The sequence below is a fragment of the Temnothorax longispinosus genome, chromosome 3 (genome assembly GCF_030848805.1).
Source record: "Temnothorax longispinosus isolate EJ_2023e chromosome 3, Tlon_JGU_v1, whole genome shotgun sequence".
NCBI lineage: Eukaryota > Metazoa > Arthropoda > Insecta > Hymenoptera > Formicidae > Temnothorax > Temnothorax longispinosus.
The window spans coordinates 14666959-14688172 of NC_092360.1; the positions used below are offsets into that span (position 1 = coordinate 14666959).

General features: G+C 39.1%; 7 protein-coding genes across 12 annotated transcripts in view; 4 read left to right on the plus strand and 3 right to left on the minus strand.

Annotated features, from left to right (window-relative positions):
* Positions 1-6212, minus strand: part of LOC139810734 (rap guanine nucleotide exchange factor 2) — a 114801-nt gene extending 108589 nt beyond the window's left edge. The window contains exon 1 of one of the 2 annotated variants that reach the window (XM_071774540.1): positions 5756-6211. The gene's annotated coding sequence lies outside the window, so the exon portion shown is untranslated. Of the gene's footprint in view, positions 1-5755 lie in introns of both variants that reach the window. The other variant, XM_071774541.1, reaches the window with a different exon arrangement.
* A 520-nt stretch (positions 6213-6732) lies between these two features.
* Usp39 (ubiquitin specific protease 39) lies at positions 6733-9311 on the minus strand. Its single transcript, XM_071774550.1, has 9 exons — positions 9075-9311; positions 8514-8792; positions 8267-8442; positions 7964-8189; positions 7598-7884; positions 7390-7518; positions 7257-7318; positions 6931-7153; positions 6733-6846 (listed from the first exon to the last, which is right to left on the minus strand). The coding sequence occupies exons 1-9, from the start codon at positions 9193-9195 to the stop codon at positions 6781-6783; spliced, it is 1569 nt and encodes a 522-aa protein (XP_071630651.1). The 5' UTR covers positions 9196-9311; the 3' UTR covers positions 6733-6780.
* Positions 9312-10360: 1049 nt separating this feature from the next.
* Smug (Single-strand-selective monofunctional uracil-DNA glycosylase) lies at positions 10361-14005 on the plus strand. Of its 2 annotated transcripts, XM_071774575.1 has the most exons (4): positions 10361-11619; positions 11678-11827; positions 11902-12009; positions 13704-14005. In XM_071774575.1, exons 1-4 carry the CDS (start codon positions 10852-10854, stop codon positions 13710-13712), a joined length of 1035 nt encoding a protein of 344 aa, XP_071630676.1. In that variant the 5' UTR covers positions 10361-10851; the 3' UTR covers positions 13713-14005. The 2 variants fall into 2 exon arrangements, with proteins under 2 accessions (XP_071630676.1, XP_071630675.1); XM_071774574.1 differs by lacking the exon at positions 13704-14005 and having other exon boundaries at positions 11902-12083.
* Positions 12163-15711, minus strand: Ttll15 (tubulin tyrosine ligase-like 15). 2 transcript variants are annotated; one of them, XM_071774565.1, is made up of 5 exons: positions 15379-15711; positions 15044-15281; positions 13626-14794; positions 13278-13485; positions 12163-13212 (listed from the first exon to the last, which is right to left on the minus strand). In XM_071774565.1, exons 2-5 carry the CDS (start codon positions 15083-15085, stop codon positions 13114-13116), a joined length of 1518 nt encoding a protein of 505 aa, XP_071630666.1. In that variant the 5' UTR covers positions 15086-15281; positions 15379-15711; the 3' UTR covers positions 12163-13113. The 2 variants fall into 2 exon arrangements, with proteins under 2 accessions (XP_071630666.1, XP_071630665.1); XM_071774564.1 differs by having other exon boundaries at positions 15044-15711.
* LOC139810752 (tRNA-specific adenosine deaminase 2) lies at positions 12245-13087 on the plus strand. Its single transcript, XM_071774578.1, has one exon. The coding sequence runs from the start codon at positions 12245-12247 to the stop codon at positions 12794-12796; it is 552 nt and encodes a 183-aa protein (XP_071630679.1). The 3' UTR covers positions 12797-13087.
* Positions 15712-16073: 362 nt separating the features above from the next.
* On the plus strand, positions 16074-17236 carry Rps29 (ribosomal protein S29). Its single transcript, XM_071774584.1, has 3 exons — positions 16074-16235; positions 16884-16983; positions 17071-17236. The coding sequence occupies exons 1-3, from the start codon at positions 16174-16176 to the stop codon at positions 17077-17079; spliced, it is 171 nt and encodes a 56-aa protein (XP_071630685.1). The 5' UTR covers positions 16074-16173; the 3' UTR covers positions 17080-17236.
* A 134-nt stretch (positions 17237-17370) lies between these two features.
* On the plus strand, positions 17371-21118 carry LOC139810747 (succinyl-CoA:glutarate CoA-transferase). 3 transcript variants are annotated; one of them, XM_071774568.1, is made up of 4 exons: positions 18114-18254; positions 18833-18999; positions 19080-20173; positions 20260-21118. In XM_071774568.1, exons 3-4 carry the CDS (start codon positions 19091-19093, stop codon positions 20488-20490), a joined length of 1314 nt encoding a protein of 437 aa, XP_071630669.1. In that variant the 5' UTR covers positions 18114-18254; positions 18833-18999; positions 19080-19090; the 3' UTR covers positions 20491-21118. The 3 variants fall into 3 exon arrangements, with proteins under 3 accessions (XP_071630667.1, XP_071630669.1, XP_071630668.1); XM_071774567.1 differs by lacking the exon at positions 18114-18254 and adding an exon at positions 18261-18748; XM_071774566.1 differs by lacking the exon at positions 18833-18999 and having other exon boundaries at positions 17371-18254; positions 20260-21115.
* Positions 21119-21214: the final 96 nt, after the last annotated feature.

Here is a 21214-nt window from a genome sequence, read left to right on the forward strand (position 1 = left end):
ATTCAAAGAGTAAAGTAACTTTGCTACCAAAGTATAACTTGTTGAGATTTCAGAGAATTTAGAAGTTTAGTTAGAAGAGATTTTCGCGAAAAAAAAAAGTATCTCGATAATGGATGAGAGAAGCATGTTTCCTGTATACACTGCTGTTTCGCATTTATCATCCGCACGCGTATCCCAATACGTTAATAAATTAAATTTATATTCCTGGTGAAATATTACGGGTATATCAAAACAACAGTAACTATGTGACGTGACTGATGGCATTTACCCAAAAGTCACCCGGCCTATTCCCCAGCCATTCATAAATACAGAACGCGCGCGTACACCGATAAAATTCACTCCATACTTCGGTATGTTTACCCAACGAGTATCGCAACAAAAAAGAGAGAGTTTCGCGCCATAAAAGGTTAATCGATCTGGTGCATTCATCGCTTCCCCACGCGACGACTATACCCTATACCTTCATTCATAAGTGCAACGAGCTACGATAAAATTCAGTGTGCACTTAGGAGCGTAAACATCGCGAGCACATCAGCGAGACAGAAAAGTTAATTGATCAGCTTTGTTTTTTACTCGATGTTCATTCATTCATTTTTAATAATGACATGAGAAACGTTAGACGATAAAAATTCTAATACAATATATACTTTGCGCAGATATACTATAATATACCATAGAAAAGCTGCGCAAAGCACGTAACGATATCGTTAACGTTTATACACCAGAATAGGCTCCTTAGTAAAATAATTTTTCAAAAATTACATTTCGAAACGTTATTTGTATACTTCGAGTTGCTCAATTTTATTTTTCCTTTTTGTAATTTGACAAAAAGGGAATTTATTACCTTTCTGCAAAACCTCCTCTTTCAAAATTTGTCAAAATTTTTTAACGAAAATATTAAATGTCAATTTATTAACGGAGAATATTTTACGATGTCGTTCGTGAATTTTGTTATATTTTATTTATTATACGTTAAAATATGAAAACGGAACTCCACGGACCTCAATCGTTCCGACCTCATTATTCGATCGGCATCGCTCAAACGTGCGGTGCACACATTTCTCTCCGATTTTCCATTACCGCTATGCAGGCTCTCGTTCTTAATCTCCCAACGTCTTCCGGGCCGCGACGAAAGAGCAACGTAATCCCTTGCCTTGTTCGTGAAAGAAATCTTCTTCCATCGTTACACTTCGTACGCGTTGCGCGAATTATCGATTGGTCGTGAATCTGACGTCCAGAAAAATGTACGCGCGGCTAACGTAACTCATGCGCTTATGTTGACTCTAAACTACCAGAAAACCTTACGCTGTAACGAAAACGCTTTGACTATAGAGTATGGAGTCATTCTTATAAATTTCACCCGACAAAAATATACGGTCTTTTCCTAGCGAATAAGAACCGATGTGGCCACATTAAACATAAAATATTTTCCAGAGAAGAAGTAAAAGGGGAAAAGATATATATGAAATTTTCAGCTTAAAAATTGAAAATTCTCAGAGACAAAAGCTAAAAATATCGAAATGTTTTGTGCGCTGCGTGTTCTACAGTTACGTAAAACCGGGCTTGTCTCTCAGCCAAGTGGAGCAGTAACCCCGGGATTTTCTGAAGCAGAAACGGGACGACTTCCCGAACATTCAAAGAAAATAACAAGAATATCAATTGTTAAGGCGCATTTTATTTCTCCAACTCACGCGAGAGATCTAACAAAAAATATCGAAACGCGGCCGCACACGGATTGATACAAAATCGCGCGCATCACAATATTATAGTGCCGTGCAATCGTGAGAGATTATTTGTCCCTTGACATCGCACTGCATCGCACGAAATTTTTCTCGGCAAGAGCGTTTCAATATTTCGAGCGTTTTATATCGAGCATGAGAGTGCGAGGTCCCGAATAGCTTTGCGCGCGTTCTTTGCACATCATTGCAATCCACGTGTCTTTTAGTTGCACCTAAGCGTCACGAATTTAACGACTCGTTGAAACAGCAAATATGCAGACTCGGCGATGACAGCCGCGAAATCCTCTTTTTCTTTTTCGGCGTCTAAGGAGCTGGCGAGGCACGGTAGCGCGCTGTATTGTTTCCATCCCGTAGTGCATTGCGTAAATGAGAATAGTACCTCGTATATACAATTCACAACGAGTCACAACATGACGTCCCTTCAACTCCTAATCACCGCGTAAGGTACTCTTCATGCGGGAAAAGCACTTGAGAGAAAATAAATTATCGACACGCGCGGGCTTCTCCCGGATGCCATAAAAGTCCTCCAGATATATGTATCGATAAGTAGACGATTTTATATTTCGTAAAAGTTAGATGCGTGCCAAGAAATAGCAAAATACCAAAATTAACGAGATATTCTAGTTCTCTGTTCAATAATACGATTAATACGTTTCGCGGTATTTTCGCAAAAAAGAAGGATGAGAGGATCACATTTCACGTTCTTCGCCAAACGAAGAATAATAAACGTTAATTCAATTGGACTTGAATTGTGAAAGGTATCAGTTTCATGAACGATCGCCCTAGATTCCGAAATTTAAGGAAGACACGTTGCGCTTGTTTGTTCCGCTTCATGGACGGTTTTAGGTCACTTGGAAAAATTCAAAGCGTTCACGAAAATTAGACGAAAAATTTATGTTAAAACTTCTCTCTATTACACCTCTATTTTACTATATTGTACATTAAATAATCAAAAAATCTGATTAAAAATTAATAAATATTATTATACGAACTGCACTAAAAAGTATCAAATTAACATGTGCTAAGCAACATTTTCTTAATTTCATTTAATTCTTTCATCATAACATTTTATATATTACAAAATGTTATATACACAGTCCGCAGCGCTTAAAACGGATGCTCTCTTGAGAATTTTATTCTCGGTTAGCGGTAAGAACCTCTTGAGAATGCGATAATCGAGTATCGCCGTCAATACCATGTCTATCACAAAGCTGTCGTTGGAAAGTCGCTCTCGAAAAATAAGTGACTTTCAAGCAGATATCTCAGCGGCTTTAGAGTTTACGTTAATCGCTACACTCGAGACGCATCTGCATGCGCGTAATAATCTCTACGAAACCGTGACTCGGATAACCCAATTCGCCGGTATCTCGCGGCCTCGCGAAGCATCATCACCATCAGGCTCAATTACAGGTAGTCAGGTACGTGTGTATATATGTCTATGTTGCATAGCCGGCCACCTGCCGTTGCGATTTACTCGAGTAAATCTCACGCTTCCTTGTTTCCCTTCTTTATCTTATTTAAATTTTCGTATTACGTTACGTTACATCCGACATTTCTTAATTTGATTCTCTCACGAACTTATTTGCACGATCGACGTAAGCAAGTAGGTATACGAGATTCTCAGAAGCCAACTTGATCAACTTTATAAAATAGAAAATAGAGAAAATTAATATTATAATATTAACTTATAATATTACACATTATAAGTTAAGTTATAAATTAAGTTAAGTTATAAACTCTCCATGTACTTTGGTACTAAAATTAAGAACGTGATAAAAAGTGGAGTTGATTAGTTTGGCTTCTGAAAGGTACATCTAAAAACGTTTGCTTCCTTTTACATTGAAAAAGACTTCAATTTCTTGTTTACAATCACGATAAATCTTTAAACGAGAGAAATTTATTAAATAAAATTTTAAGAGACTAAAACTTGCAATTAATAAAAGATATCGCAATATGTATGTAATTAATAATTCAAAAATATTCTTTCTAGTTAATAATTCTAGACAAACTTTTGAATCGCTTCAAATTTTTTAAAATAAGTAAAAACGTGCTTAATGCAGCATGTATATCGTTCCATTAATCAGGATTTCTATTAAGACACAGGAGTGATTAATGTTACCATCGTGAAAATGTCTCTGTCATTTCCGCGAATGCCACGTGATGACGAATCTTCATATACGTACGTTACGTGATTAGACAATATTGCCGCACACCCACGTAAAAATTTACCTTCAGAAACGTGCCAAGATTATTCGGACTTGAGACAAACCAGTATTCGAGAAGCTCAACCAGTTTTTAACGGATTTTATATCCTATACGTAATTCAAGATTTATCCATAACTCTCGACCACGCGTAAGAAACAGACAAACGTAATATCTTCGATATATTATGCATCTACTTTTAATATCACGTGTACTATTAAATGTGTATCTTCTTATTCGTTATTATAAATGATATTATTCATTTACGTCTCGATTTACGTAATATGATAAGTATAAAAGTATTTTTACTAAACAGTCAAATATCAAACACATAATATATTAAATCTACATATCGAGTGAAAAGAACCTACTTAAAGCTTACGAAACCATTTTTCCAAGATAGCGTACAAGGCCAGCTTGTACGCTATTTTTAACGCAACTTCTACGTTTGCGTACGGTATCGTATTTTTGTTCATGTCACTAGTGTCACTACCTGTTATTCAAATAAGTATCTGTTTAACATTGATATCTGACATTTTTCAATTCTTTATAAGCGCTATAACGTAAATTGTAAATCTAGATTGTAACAACAGTGCCGTTGACGTGCCGTACGCGGTATTCGGGTCACATATCGCGAGTACCAGCAATATCTATGCAAAATGTAGTGCATTTTGCAGATTTTTTCGTAACAGCGCGTCTCGTACATGGTAGATGCTACGTTAGCATCAAGCAACGTACGACGAAGATGAAGATTGTCATATATGACAACCAACAACCAACAACCAACAACCAACACGTATTTCGCACAAGGACGTAGAATAGCAACATCGTGCAACGTCAGGCAGCACGAAGTCGTCCCGTCCAAATAGGAATAGACTAATACTAATAGACGAGTCACGCCTTTAACCCTGACAATGAGTGTCGAGAGATGCACGTGCAAGAGAATATCCAGGTTTTCCGAGACCGCACGCTGCGACCCCGAAATCTTACACGTAGATAAGCATGTACGAAACAACACAGACGTGGATTATTCAATTTAATTTATTCGTCATCCGCGCGCAGAAACGAGTTTACGCGAGCGCGACGTACGGCGCGGGACGCTAGGAATCCGAAACTCGCGGAATCCTTCCGCGAGAGTCAACGGACCGCCTCTCCTACCGGCTCCCACCCGCCCTCCTCGCAGTCCTCGCAGTCCTCGCCCCGTTCCATCTTGCTCCTCCGCGGCCACGCGATCGAACAGTTTTTTCGAGCATCGCGCGAAACAGGTATTCGGTATTCGACGTCGCGCGCGACGGCGAGGAGGTGAGGGGGAACGGACAGGTAGGTTAGGTAAAAGTATCTTCACTCGGCGTACTCGGCACTCGCGGTCGCGGTCGCGGTCGCGGATATCGGACATCGGTGCGTCGCCGTCACCGAGTTGCGATTTACGATCGGGCGCCGCGCCGCGCCGCGCGGGAATAAAACATGAAAACGTAGAGCCGAGAAATTCCCGGAAAAAGAAAAAGGAGCAAGAGGGAAGGCGCGGACGATCGACGACGTTGCAGAATGCACCGCGGGAAGGTCGGGCACGAACGCGAAGGACACAACCGTTGCCGCCGCCGCCGCGGGCAGTGGCGGGCAGCGAGTTTCAAACGTCTTTTTCGCTTCTGCGTGTTCGCGCGAGACGGAGATCGACGGAAAACGGCATCGCGAAAGACGGATAGCGGAATTAGCGGACAGCCGATGAGGCGCGAGGCGCCCGTTCGAAATGTCGTCGCCGTCGCCTCTCCTCGCCTTTCGTCGCTTTTCGTCGCAAGAATAGAATGTAGACTCACCGTGCGGGGCGTACGGCGTACGTGACGTGCGGTCGAGCGAAGGCCCCCGGCGTGATCCTCCGTCCTCTGTCTCGTCGGGCCGGCGATAATCCACGTGACGGATGCAACGAGGATGAATACAAAGCGATCAACACTCGCGGAACACTCGGCGACTCGGCCCGCACCCCGCAGCTGCGGTGCGTGCGCTCGTAACGGCCCGCGCGAAATGTATCGCCGCGCCGCGCCGCGCGATCCTACGCGACGCCAACCCAACGAGCGAAGCAACGAGAAAAGAGAAAATGTAACAGAGGAAGAGAGAGAAGAAGAGAGTGGCACGTCTTGACGGGCGAAAAGCGCGGGGAACGCGACGCGCGCGACACACGTTCACTCACGCGTGCTTCGCATGGCCGGTCGCGGCACTTGCGGCTTGCGGCTCCGCTCCGTCACCAACTCCGGCAGACTCGCGACTCGCGACTCGCTCCGATTCGACGTTCGACGACACTCGCTCGGACTCGGGCCTCTCCGTGCGGCTTCGCCTCTCTCCGTCTTCCTCCTACGTCGTCAAGCCATTCGGCATATTCGGTATCGCTCGGCACCGCTCGGCGCCGCTCGGCCGCAATTCAAACCACGAGCCAAGCGCGAATGTCTCTATTTAAATTTTACAGAAGAAAAAATGCAATCTTTTATGTACTATAATTGTGAGTTGAACGTTTTCATAATGTAAAGTAATATTAATGATTTTAAGGTTAATAACTCGTCCTTTATTATTACAAAATTAAAAGCAAGATCCTTTTGATATTGAGAACGTGAATATATAATTGTAAATAATTTAATTTGTTAACAAATTATTATGAAAAGAGAAAATGTATTAATAAATAAAGAATTCAGATAAAGAAACTCACTGTCGAGGATTATCAGAGACACGTGAGAAAAATGAAAGTAACAAAAAAATTGCGAGTTTATTATGGAAATATCAAAAAATTAAGGTGAAGTCTGCGTAGATAAAATGTAAATTTTTATTTTCATATTTTCGAACTTTAAGGGTATCACATAGTTTTTTTATTTTTATTATCTCCGTTTTCCATGTGCGTGTCTTTCTTTAATTCATAAATCTGTAAAAAGAAAGTATAAGTGGTTATTTAAATATCGTAAATTGCAAAAAAAAAAAAAAGCAAGTGCTCTCTCCGTTTATTCACCTGTATATATGCTTCGGTGAGAGTGATCATTTGGGGCAAAATTTGAGTGACGTGCAAATCTTGCAATTCGTACCATTGACCAGTGGCTCTATGCAAAATATGGACTCTATACGTTCCTTGACCAGGTTCACCATCGTGTACTATATTGGCTACTAGATCGTACGTTGTATATGGATGCTTGGCTTTTACTTCCGGTGTTAAAATATCTCCGAAATCGACATTTCTGCAATATAACATAACCAGGATTTATATAACTGAAACACTGTTAACACGAATTTTTTTAATATATAAAAGTCCACAAAGCAAAAAATATCATATATACTCACTTAACGGGGAAATTCACAATTGTTGGATTTTTTTCAACAAAAAATGTATTTTTTGTGAATCTCTGTAACCAATAAAAAATTATCAGATAACGCAAAATATATCCATCCTAACAGCACATGAAGCAGCACTTACTTTTATGTAAAGTATGAGATATGGTGGCAGCTCGGTAATCTCAAATCTTTTCATGAAATTTTCCTTGTAAGTTTTATATTCTTTCTCAGTGACGGCGTTAAATTTGTTCAAAAGCGTGTACAGATTTACCTGGGTAAATAAAAGATGACGTTTAATCCTTTTTCTACATTCTATTTACGTGATCACGATTCCTGGATAGAATACCGACCTGTGGAATAATATTCTCCGTAAATTGATCTTTAAATAATGGAGGTGGCGGAAGATCGCAAGTGAGATATAAAAATGGACTTTCCGTCACAGTCTCGCCATACTCCACCGTGTTCAATAATTCGCTTCTTTGGCTCTCTTCTAATTCCAACGGCGGAATCTTCCGCGTATATATCCGCATATGACCCAAAAATGTTTTATAAATTATGCTAGACGCACGCTTCTTTGTACCGTTTAACGCCAGATGGAGAGCATTTAGGAACCATGATAAAAAATCCACCGGATCGCCTAAACAGTGACTTTGTGGTAAAAACAATAGGAGTTTAAATATATCGAAAAGTATCAGTTGATAACGTCCGCTACGCACCTTGCTCCGTGAACTGAAATCTTTTTTTACTCCACAAAACTACCGCTTGCAGCATTTCATGAGGACTTACGTGCGCTTTGAAATTACGTGGGTTCCATAATTTGCGCATAAGCTCTCCAAACCTTTGTACCAAAAGATACGACGAATCACCAGGTGGTCTCCTTACATGGAAATAGTTGGACTCTCGTAAAAAGAAATCTCTCAGAGGTGTCACGTGCGAAAGCGCCTATAAAATATCGACGTCACAAAATGCACAGAATATCGATATCAACAAATACTCGCATTTATTTACGTATAACCTACTTGTAAAATGACGTTGCAGTAATCATTCGCTTTTATGTTATTCATGCCTACTATTCCCGGCGAATACATAGAGCCGTCGATTGCTCTAGACTGTTTATCGCTCTTGTCTACGTGGGCTATTTGCATTTTGTCGAAGGTTGGATTTAACACATATTTGATATCATCCAAGGACGAATCTACGAAACACGTGAACGTTTAAGGGTCGCTGAAGAACAAAGACACAAAAACAAAATATAGGTTTACTTACCCACTATCTCGTAATTATCTGGTAAACAATAAAATTTAAGTGTGTGTAAATTAAGAAAGACATGATGACTCTCTGCCACGCTATGTGTGTAAGCGTGGGTATTAGTTCCCCTGCCTTGGAAGTATTTGCCGCAAACCAGACAAGCGTATACATTGATCCTGGACAGTGATACGGAGCATAATTTTTCAAAATCAAAATCCAAAACGTGCCGATTAATCGTATCCAAGTACGGACACAGTCGTGGTGCCTCTGATTTCATTTTCACATGCTTTGCATTCCCTGCAACAGAAAAAAATACACCTGTGAGATATCTTTGGTTATATTTTCAACTACGATCTACGTGTTATAAATATGTGACACTATCGGTTGTTTTACTTTTTCAATAAATGTTAAGTATAAATATTAAGTATACTATTATAAAAATTCTTGTGTAAAGGCAAGGAAAATCATGGCAAACGTTATTTAACCTCAAAATGTGCTGTGTAAACAGCACTTTCTTGTGCGAACGTATTAATTTAAATCACTAACAATACTTGATCATGCAAAACTGCACACACTCACTTTCTGTTTCATTATCCGAGTCGCTCCCAGTATCAACCACGTTCCGTTTCAACTGGGTACCTCGTCTATCGGACGCCATTTCTGGCCATTTCTGATTTCTGGAATCTGCCCATATAAACATACACACCACACACGCACTACGAATGTAAATTAAAGTCTATTCATGAATTTGCAGACGTGTAAAACGCATACTCTCATCAATCGCCAAAATCAGCCCCAATCATTATTTAAGAATTTAAAAAACATAGCAGTAACGTTTTTCATTATGGATTACGCAGTGCAGTATTTATTCCGATTTTATGTTTCAAATCGATTTAAGGTCGGCTGCGCTTTAATTAATAGTCAGTAGGCTTTATTAAGTCATTAAACGATCAGATTATGAGTAGCGCCCGCACGTATTTAAGCCTGGTCTACAATGGATGTATTAAGTCGTAAGTCATAAGAATTGGCCAATCACAATCGAATTTGAGGAGAATAATCGACTGTGATTGGCCAATTCTTACGACTTACGACTTAATACATTCATTGTAGACCAGGCGTTATAGTTTTTTGAGTTTTTTCATGTATATGCAAACTATTCTACACTCTACACAACTCTTCATGTATATAAAGGATATTTGATGCGCAGGATTAGGGATCGAAGTAACAAAACACAGAAACTTTTTAGAAATAAACAAATTTTGTCAGAAAAGATAAGTTCTTGATACATTGATACTTTCTATTGTTTACATAATAAATAGACAATAATTTTAATTTGTTCAAAACGTGTAATAGAAGCAGAGAGAAACTCTGATAAAAGTGATATTATATTAAATAGATATTATCTAACTGTGTAATAACACGTGCGATATGTATCATGGCTCATATGGCTAGATGCTAGAACCACATTCAGGGGGAAACACAGACTTTTGCATAACGCATAACGCATAAGCATAAGAAAATTGCGTGGTCTATTTCCTTATGCACATGCATATGGACCAATCAATTCTCTTATGCGCTATGCAAGTTTGTCTGGATTGACCTTACGTGTACCTTCGTACGTACACTACTACACTTCCTGCACTCAAACTGATTGTGAGATGGACATTGCTGAACTGGCTGCTGGCTGCACTAGTTCAAAGTTTATCTTTTTCCTTCCAATGTGGAGTAAAAAAGATGAACTCTGAACTAGTGCAGCCAGATTTCGAAAGGCGTGAAAAACGAGATACAGAAGGTGCAAGCTACGACGCGACGTGTGTATTCCAATGTATGCGTATCATGACCATGACAGGATAACACAGGTGAGTAAAGGCTTCCTTGTATTCTTATATACCTGCGCAACGGAAAATATTTTCGGAAAATTCGGACTAAACGAAACGACGAGCGATGAGAGAGAGAGAGAGAGAAAGATATTGGAAAACTGCATTCCTACACACGAGGCACATGGCACAGTAAGGTTTCTTGCACTTGTAGTAATCGGTGATGTTTATCAGTTTTAATCTCATCAGATAAAGTTACGAAAAAAGAATTGTGCAGTTACTGTTATTATCGTTTTATCTCGAAGGCTGAACATAGTTTTCTTATTGATATGTCGTATATCCACACCTTGAAGAAACGTTGGAGTTGTGCTTTATATATGTCTTTAAATTAATAATACATTAATTTGTACAGCCAGGACGTTGTGAGTTACGTACATTGTGAGTTGTATGTAGGACTGCAACTTGAGTATATTTTTAAATAATATTTAAATAATTCTCTCTTGAGCTTATATAGCTCCATCAGACTCTCGTGAATAATTATGCCTCGCGCGAAGAGAACCAGAGCAAAAAGCAACGCGTTGCCAAGCGAAAAAAAACTCAAACGATCAAATTCAAATGTCGTAGATTATATGAGCCAAATACAAACGACTTTGGGAATTAAACAAGATCCAGATGAAAATGGAAAAAAGAAACGTACATCTGCCCGGCCCGCACCTGTTTCTGATACAGAAGTGAAAGAAGATACAACTGAGCATACCTCTCTAGTACCTGCTCATTCTTCTAATACAGGAGAAAATGGAAATGCAGTTGAGCACACGTCTGCAACATCCACATCTATCTCCGATAGATTGTTATCGATTGAACAGGAGCTTTGTACCAAATTGCGACAGGTTTCTTTTCCGTCGTCCATCGAATATATTTACAATCCGCTTGAGTATGCATTTGAAACGCATGCCATGTATGTGCGCAAGTACTGTACTGGTATAAAGAAGATTTTGTTCGTTGGTATGAATCCTGGACCATGGGGCATGTCGCAAACCGGGGTGCCATTCGGAGAAATAAGTATGGTGAGGGATTGGCTCGAAATCTCTGGTCCCATTGGCAAACCCTCGAAGGAACATCCCGATCGAAAGGTGATAGGATTCCAATGTACACGCAGCGAGATCAGCGGACTAAGGTTGTGGGGCCTCTTCCGAGACTTGTGTGAAAGTCCCGAAAACTTTTTCCGATATGCATACATGCACAATTACTGCCCATTCGCATTCATGGATGGCAGAGCTAGGAACATCACCCCTGCGGAAATAAAGGCAATATTTCGCCTGTTCTGTTCCTTTTTTCTTATGCTGAACTATCTGTCGTTTGCAGGGCGAAGGACAAAGGATTTTACACGAGCTATGCGACAACGCCCTGCGAGATATAATACAACTCCTGAAAGCAGAGATCGTTGTTGGCATTGGCAACTACGCCGAAAAAAGAGCACAGCGTGCGGTCCAGACTGGTGGTCTTTCAGTACAGGTAATGTGTGCAAGTTATTTTAATAGTATAATCATAATACAAAATTTATACTCACTCATAAACGGGTTTTTTAGGTAATGGTTCTGCGACACCCCAGTCCAAGAGCTGTAGGCAATCAAAATTGGAATGAAATGGCTATGCAACGACTAAACGAATTAAAATTACTTAAATACTTTGAAAAAGCAAGTACTACTGTTTAAACTTTCTCTTGCGTAAGGTACAATTATTTTTCATGATATAAACTTCAGACGATAGATTTTTTCGTTTATTTCGTTTAAGATAACATTTTTTTTATAGAGAATAGAGAATAATTCACGAATGAATTGAGTTTTATAAAAAAAAATAACTTTCTTATATTATTGATTTTTAAAAATATCTCAAACTCGCCATATAGTATAATATTTAATAGTACTTATTATGGATATTTTGGCGTGGATGGACCGTGCGTTACAAAAAGCTGAAGAATCTTTGAGAGCCGGTGAAGTCCCGGTTGGTTGTTTATTTATATATAATAACGAAGTGCGTGCAACGGGCAATAATACAGTAAATGAAACTTGTAATGCAACTCGTCATGCCGAGATAAATTGCATCGACCAAGTCTTAAAGTTCTGTACGGAGAAACATCTGGCGTACGAAACGGTGTTTCATAATTTAGATGTAATTGTCACGGTAGAGCCGTGCATAATGTGTGTGTCGGCATTGCTTCAGCTGCAAGTACGCAGTATTGTGTACGGTTGTGCGAACGACCGATTTGGCGGTTGCGTCAGTGTTCTCCAAGTACCAAAGTTTTACGATCCGAAAATAGTGATACGTGGAAACGTTAAAGGAGAGGAGGCCATGAGGTTACTCCAAAATTTTTATAAAGGCGTCAATCCAAACGCGCCTGAACCAAAAGTCAAAAAAGGACGTAACGCTAAAGGAACTTGGTCAACAGAGAGCAACAGCTTTTTTAATTCTGAATTTATGTGAAACATTTTTATACATTCTCATTTGATTTGGTATACATTACACGAATATAAAATATATTTTCAGTCATTACATAATACGCTGTGCTCCAGCATATAATTTTCATGGTCTTATATTCTATGTGTACAATGTACAACCACTAGAACACAGTACTAATATTATTAACTTCAATATTCGCGCGTTTTTACTTTACATGTATATATGCTGAACACGTTTCGTATCATAGTGTTCCTACTTGTTTATACATTATACATATATACAGTTTTATATACTTGAAATAAATATTGCATAGGATTCGCGATATACTTTTGATTTCACGATCAACTGCACCATGTCTTGTCTACGTCGCATTTTCCTTGGTACCATCTAATAAGTAATTGATTTCTCAGTGTGTAATTCTTCAGCATCATATCCCTCGTCTATAAAAAATACATCCGATTAGAATTTAGACGACTGACTATACGAAAAAAAAACCATGACTTACTATCGGCGGCGGGAAAATTCTTTGAAAATCCATCCGGTTCTGATGTTCAAGATAACTCTGCGTCAAAATGAGTTTTGTTTCCGACGTGAAGCATGGTCGGCACAATTGGCATTCTACGCGAAAACAGTCATTGTCGCATTTTTTACAGAGTTCTGGCAACACTACGATATTCTTGTTCGCTATTTCCATTTCTTCCTCCTTTTTATTACTATAACATTAATACACCAATAATATAAATATTTTCTATATAAATAATTATACTGTGTATTTTTTAGGTGGCTAGAGTTGCATTATTAGAAATATTTATATTTCTTGAAATCTTGATATATCGATCTTTGTGCTACTTACCTTATTTTCAAGGATTCTTTTCTAGTCCTCTTGGCGATACCGACTAGCGCGAATGTATTGAATATGACCTGCTCATAGAGTAACTGATTCGGAGGATAATGCGCAGAGGACAGATTCGGCGACATATTCGCTTCCATCATGTAGACATTCAGATCCTCGTCAAGAACCAAGTCGAATCTCACAAGCTCGAAGAACGTTCTGCCGTTGCCGAAACGCTTGGAGACCTCTTTGATCTGCGCCTCCTTCATCAGAGCGACCTCCCGAATAGCGTCATACACCCGGTCCCACATTTCCGCTGGATTTTTTCCTTGCTCCCTGACGTATGCGTCGAATGAGTCCTTCATCGAGTGCCCGAGTTCGGTATAGTATCTCTTCAAAGATGGCACGTTCCAAATCGGCAGATAATCATCGCCAACCACGTACTTGTCCAAAATCTTTGGGTCAAATGGATAATATTCAACTGGACAAAAGCGAAATAGCACGTCGCCCTTATAAATGTACACCCGCAGCGGATCCACAGACGTGATGACGGTGTACACGCCTATGTCGAACTTGAAACCATTCACAAGAAACGGCCGCTCGATGAACTCCTGGATGAATGTGCCGGCGGTGAAATTTGCGTCACTGCTGCTGCAAATGCGAATGCCCCGGTGATCATTTAACTTTTGTACGAACCGCTTTGCTGGATTCAATTTAGCATAATCGAGGAAGGCTTTCCGATCCTCGGGCATCTTGAACGCCGCCGGGATGTACCGGCCGCCACGCGACGTCGACAGTTCGACCTTATTCGTGATGTAGCCACAACCAGGGAAATGATTGACTCGCTGATGCTGTTGCACGTTATTCAAGCTCGCGGACAACGCACGAAACGGATAATCGTGGGCCCACAATAGATCCCAGTCAGATTCGTTATTGCCCTCCTGGAAGCCGAGTCGTTGGAGCACTGCATACACGTGTTTCAGGTAACCGGTGTTGTTGCTCTTGGCGTAGATCCAGAATTTTGGTCGAACCTCGTTTATTATTATCGGTCTCAAGTGTATTTGATAACGCAGACATACGAAAAATATGCCGTAAAGAACCAGAGGACCCACTATAGAAGATAAAATAATCTTCAGCACTGTCTTCACCTTCAGATTCATGATATGTCTTTCCATGGCACATTGTGTTCTCTGTAATAGTATTATCTCAGTTAGAACTTTCTTAAATCTAATTAAAGATAAAGCGAGGAAAAAATAAAATTTAATACTTTATTCTACTAATAGTAATTTTAGTAAACGTTAAAATATCTTCAAATATCTTCAGATAAAAAAATTGACGTGATTAACATTTTTAGTTACTGTCCTACAGCATTGACCTAAATATCAAATCGTTATTATATAGTGCAAAAATAGTTTCTAAATAATTTTTGCATTTTGTACCGTTTTGTCCTGCTCTTTTCCACGCTTCTTTTCGTTTGACATAGTAGTATTTTGATTTAAACGGGACTAGAATTAACTCAATCGTTCAGTCCGCAACGAGTTTGCTTTTGAACGGCACATCATGTGAAAGTATGTACCGTTGTAACTTATCCCCGCTCCACCAACTGCCTTCCACGTGAGAGAGTCCGTGAAAAACCGGTTTCTCTTTACATGCAACTACACGGAGGAGCTACAATCTCTTCAGAAAATCATTATTTAAAACGTATAGATTTTTTACATGTTACAAAAGACTCAAATCCGAAAAAAAAATCACGAGAAAAGAATTTAATGCGTACTTTCCACGTGTGCTTCATCAATATCTGCAAATTTTAAATATTTCATATTTAGTTTAGGAATCTATGAAATTTTCTGACAAGAGACGTTCTCTCTCCAATATCTAATAAAATTTCTCTCTATTAATAATAGTCTCTCTAATAATGAATTAATATTCTCATAATGATAATATATTCTCTCTAATGAATAATGAATTTTATGCGAGAAATTCCAATAAATACACGTTTCTCCTGAAAATTAAATTCCATATTTATTATAAAATTTTAAAAAGTCTAAAAGAAATCTAATATTAAATGTAAGTAAATGCAAAAATAATTTGTACATTTTTAATGTATTTACATAAATGTTACTAATATGTTAATATTTCTTTAAAATCGATTTATTTCAAAAATACATAGTAATTTTATAATCATCTTGTGTTATTGATATACAAAATATACTCGTTCTACAATAAAATCTTAACATTATAACATTTTATATTAAAATCTGAAAAACCTTATAACATTATATTTCCCGTGTCATTGATGTAAGTGAAAAGAAAAAAAACGTAGAAAATTTATACGCATTCTAAATAAGCGCCTTCCGTTTATGAAACGTGCTCACGTGACCGGGCATGAAGGGTTAGGTCAGATTGGATTTCTAAAAGTTGCCGCATGGTGGAGTTCGCTCTGTTTCATCGATTCTTCTGCCTTCTGCTTCTGCCACTCCTCGGTCATTTCCTGCACGTTTGCACGTTTCTTTCCTGTCTTTCACGTTCGTGAGTTCATCGCAGGAGAAACGTAGTGACACGTGCAAACATGGGTTTTCAAAATATTTGGTACTCACACCCACGAAAATACGGTCAAGGATCTAGGTCCTGGTTAGTATAACGCTCTTCTCGTTCTCGCCAACTTTTATTACCAATTAAGTACTTTCGCTCGATAAATAACGCAGAATAAAGTGATCGATCCCGTAGGACGTTCGTATGGCGTCGTTCCGAACGTCGCCGCATAGTATCAATCACCAAGACTCGATTTAAAGCGAAATATTTGATGTAATAATGATAATTAAAAAGTCGAAATACGTGTGGTATATATGTATGTATCGCCGTTAATTATTACTATCGCCTGTGCAAGCTACAAGCAGTCTAACCTCAAAAATGCACGTTGTTGAATGAAAAGACACGAAGAATAATTTAGATTTAGAAAATTATACTTGTATAGTGGATTAAATACAATAAATGGGCTATATAATCTAACGGAAAGTTGAAGACGCTTCAGTCCTCACCAACCGGAGAGACAGACATAAAAAAAAACGTTATTGAATATCCATTTTGGTTGAACTAAACGTGTTAATTTTTCTTTCTTGGCTCCAAAATGTTTTAAATGCAGAAAATAAAATAATTGTGGATAAATATATCAATCTCGAATCAAGATGATTCGTTTATTACATATGATTATTATATTATATGTATTAGGTGTGCAAATGTATGTATTGTGCGATCTGAATAAAATCGATTTTGTTGCAGCCGCGCCTGTGCAAACAGACATGGGCTTATTCGTAAATACGGCCTGAACATCTGTCGACAGTGCTTCAGGGAATATGCAGCCGATATTGGTTTCAAGAAAGTAAATATATATCCGTGTCTTTTTGATGCATTACGATGTAGACGCAAGGGATCTAACACAGCTAAATGTGTCTTCTTTGTTTTACAGCTGGATTAAATATAATGTAGGACGTAGTACAAGAAATTCACGGGCGACGGCACTATGATTTCCACACCAACACCCTGGGATTAAATTAACAGCAAAAAATGGAGATTGTGTAACATCTGGCACACAACGTTCTTGAAATGAATATATTTATATCTACATAATCCAATATTTTATTTCGTATATGTTCTTTTTACATCCCCCAACAGATGGAAATGATTCTTTTTAATCTTTCTGAAAACGTAAAAATGCCATCAAAGTTTATTAAATCGTTTGAGAACGTGATGTTTGATACTTTTGATAGTAATATTAACATATTACTATTAAAAAGCATAAGATATTGATATTAAACATGAATGAGATCAGTTTTAGAGTATGTTCATGGCACGAGATCATATAGTTTATTTGAGATTTATATAGAACTATTTTTCGGGAATTTCCAACAATACATTGTACGGACGTCAATGTTGCATCTAAAACGCACTTGATATATAAACTTCAGACGTTAAATAATCAAGACATAAAAAAATATACAGCATATAAAATTGCAAATAAAGCTCTATCTTAAATCTAAATTGTTAATATTGAAGTCTGTTCTTTGGTACACTATATCATATTTTCTATACTTAAAATAAGAGATAGATATGCACGTAGACATCGGAGAAAAAAAAAAAGGAAAAATGAGACGTATGCATTTCCCATTAGTGTCCCGGCCGTGAGCATTAAAGGACATGTATGGAAAATTTATGCCGCAAAAAAACTTTAAAGCCTTTGTTCAGAGGGCTTTAAAAACGTGAATTTGGCAAAAAAGTGGAAATTCTACTAAAAAGTAAGACGGCGAAAAAAGAGCGGGAAAAAAAGGTTAGAGCCTATTTGACCAAAAAGAAAAAAATATTGACACTGCCAATTTGGCAGCACTGCGGCAATGGGGACTAGGGCAGCGGCAGCCCCGAGCCCGGGCAGAGGGGCAGACTGGGCAGGGTTGCGCGTAGCGCGTAGCGCGTGGGAGCTGGGAGGTTAGAGGTTACGTTTGATGCGGCGATCAGCGGCGATCGGCGATATCGATATCGTGCGTGTCCTTCGCGCGTCAACCGCGACACATGGAGAGAACGATGTCGGAGCAAGCGGCTTCGCAGACGCAAACGGAAACAATCTCCGAGGCGGACGTCACCGATTCCGGATCGCAGGTATTTACGAATATTTGTCGCACTCGCGACTTGTAGGACCCGCGTGGGCCGAAACGTCACGAGGTGTCACGAGGTGTTTTTGGCCTTGACGCGATAAGAGTGATCGTTTATCGGAGGGGTTGAAAGTACAACTTTCTACAAGGGGTCGTGCATACAACTTTTGTCACTCACGTCATTTATCTGATTGCGTCGCCGCAATCCTTTTTTGGACGTTCGCAGAAACCGCCGCGTCATATCATTCAAATCGGGATAACTGCGACGAGGTTACGCGTTCTGTTACGTGCCACACGCCGCACGTGTTATCTTATTAGGATTTGAAGACTTGTAACATTTTCAAAGCCTTTCATTCTCTCAAATAGTTTTTCAGCAAACAGTGCCTAATATACAATATTCTATTAAGCCTTTATCTCGTAATCTGCGCGTTGCACGCTTTTATATTTTAAAAAGAAAAAAATCTAGGTCTAGGTGCCAACGCCTATTGCTCATATAACTGGGTATGTTTGACGTGTGCTTTTATCTTCGTTACCCTGTTTTTATTTTTTCTCATGATTCTAAGTTCTAGTTTTTCTTTTTTCCAGGTCAATCCTTATATTGGTTATCATCTAACACAAAGTTCTTTTTCAATAAGTAAAGATCTTGATATCGGTTTGAATTTTTAACTGTAACTCGTAGCGACGAAGCTTCGACTTGGACTCGCACGTTATTTATACTTGTCAAGTATACGCGTAAACCTTTTGGAGTAAAAGTCAGTGTCTCTACGTTTTAAAATAATACGTCGCGTCCGGTCCGGCACGTAACAGTTTCCAGCCTCGTTTGACGTTTTAGATACTGTCGATATGATACGTGGAGTACTTGCGACTCGCGGGCGAAACCGCGCTGCGGGCGAGATGTTTTTCTCCAACTCGAGTGTACGCACGCCGAAGAGCTGCGGACGTCAAGTCGAAGACCCCGAAGACAGTCGTTCGCCGCTAAACGGGATACGAGTTTTGGATCTGACGCGGATCGTGGCCGGTCCTTACTGCACGATGATCCTGGGTGATCTAGGCGCGGAGATCTTGAAGATCGAACGACCCGACGGCGGGGACGAGTCGCGCAAGTGGGGCCCGCCGTTCTTCCGAGGAACGCAAGAGTCGACTTACTTCATGAGCGTCAACAGAAACAAAAAGAGCGTTTGCGTCGACTTGAAGAAGGGTAAAGATATCATTTACGAGCTGGCGCAGATGTGCGACATCCTGGTGGAAAATTACGTGCCGGGAAAGCTAAACGGCATGGGCTTAGGATACGACGATATGGCCAAGATAGCACCGCGTCTCATATATTGCTCGTTGACCGGTTACGGATTCCACGGCCCGTACGCAAATAGACCCGGTTACGATGTCATCGCCGCTTCGTTAGGCGGCCTCTTACACATCACCGGGCCCAAAGACGGACCACCGTGCAAGGTCGGCGTAGCGATGACCGATCTGGCGACAGGTCTCTACGCTCACGGAGCAATTATGGCAGCTTTACTGCAAAGATCCAAGACCAACAGAGGCCAATGGATACAGTGCAATCTCTTGTCGACTCAAGTCGCGAGTCTGATAAACATTGCTTCAAATTACTTGAATGGTAATAAGGAGGCGACGAGATGGGGATCTGAACACGAGAGCATAGTCCCTTATGAAGCCTTTCCCACAAAAAATGGATACATGACGATCGGGGCAGGAAGCGACGCGCAATTTATCGACGTAGTCAAAAGATTACAAATACCAGAACTCGCCACTGACGACAAGTTTGAGAGTAACATAGCTAGAGTTAAAAACAGAACGGAGCTGCTTCAACGTCTTAGAGATGCACTTCAAAAGAAGACAACGCAGGAATGGTCTGTAATATTTGAAGGGGCTTCGTTTCCTTATGGAGCAGTAAATACTATAAGAGAGGTGACGTACGCACGCTGAACTGATCTCGATGCGTTATTAACAACGTAATAAATTTCATTTTCTTGAACTTGGCGTGTACGTTTCAGGTATTCGACGATCCCCATGTAAAACACATAAAATTGGTTCAAGAAGTGGATCATCCGCGTACAGGCAAAGTAAAACTTGTTGGACCACCTGTGACATATAGCTACGCTACCAATATAGTGCGATCCCCACCACCGACATTAGGACAACATACATTGGAAGTTTTAAAAAATATATTAAACTATTCTGATGATAAAATAGACACGTTAATAACACAAAAAGTCGTACGATAATTAATGATGACATGAGAGAGTCCCTTTCTATCTATGTACAGCAGACAGATGAGAGAAATCTCAATTTTATTTAATAAATATGAGCCTGCTTTATTAAAACTTTTCCTAATGCTTTTAAAAAGTAGTTTGCTTTTATACATTAGTTTTATGTACTTTTATATAAAATTCAGATAACAAATCTCACACTATTTAATATTAATCAAATTTTATAGCGAAACAAAGTTTTTAGAAAGTAGTTTTGATAATACGGCGTGTATAAGATTATTTTATTAAGATGTATTTTTTGTATTATATTATGTGTATATTATATATTTCAAGATTTGTATTTTATCATGTTGTGTGTGTGTGTGTGTGTGTGTGTGTGTGTGTGTGTGTATATATATAATGTGTCATATAATATATATCACATGTTTAAAAATTTCAAGATATATTACGTTACAATAAATAGTACGGAATAAAAACTTGTAAATGTTATTTGTGTGTACCTCCAGTTTTACAACAACACATTTTTTTATTATGTTTATTATAATAAATATCTGTTCAACACGTACTATCTACTTATAATTTAAAATGTGATTAATGATTTTTTATTAATGAATTTTATTACGTTATTAAACGTGTCACGTTTTTATAGGATGTACCTACCGTACGATTACGTCTACGAAAGCCGAAATCGAATAAAAAAGTCCAATGGACTCAGGGAACTGTAGATAATGAAAATCTA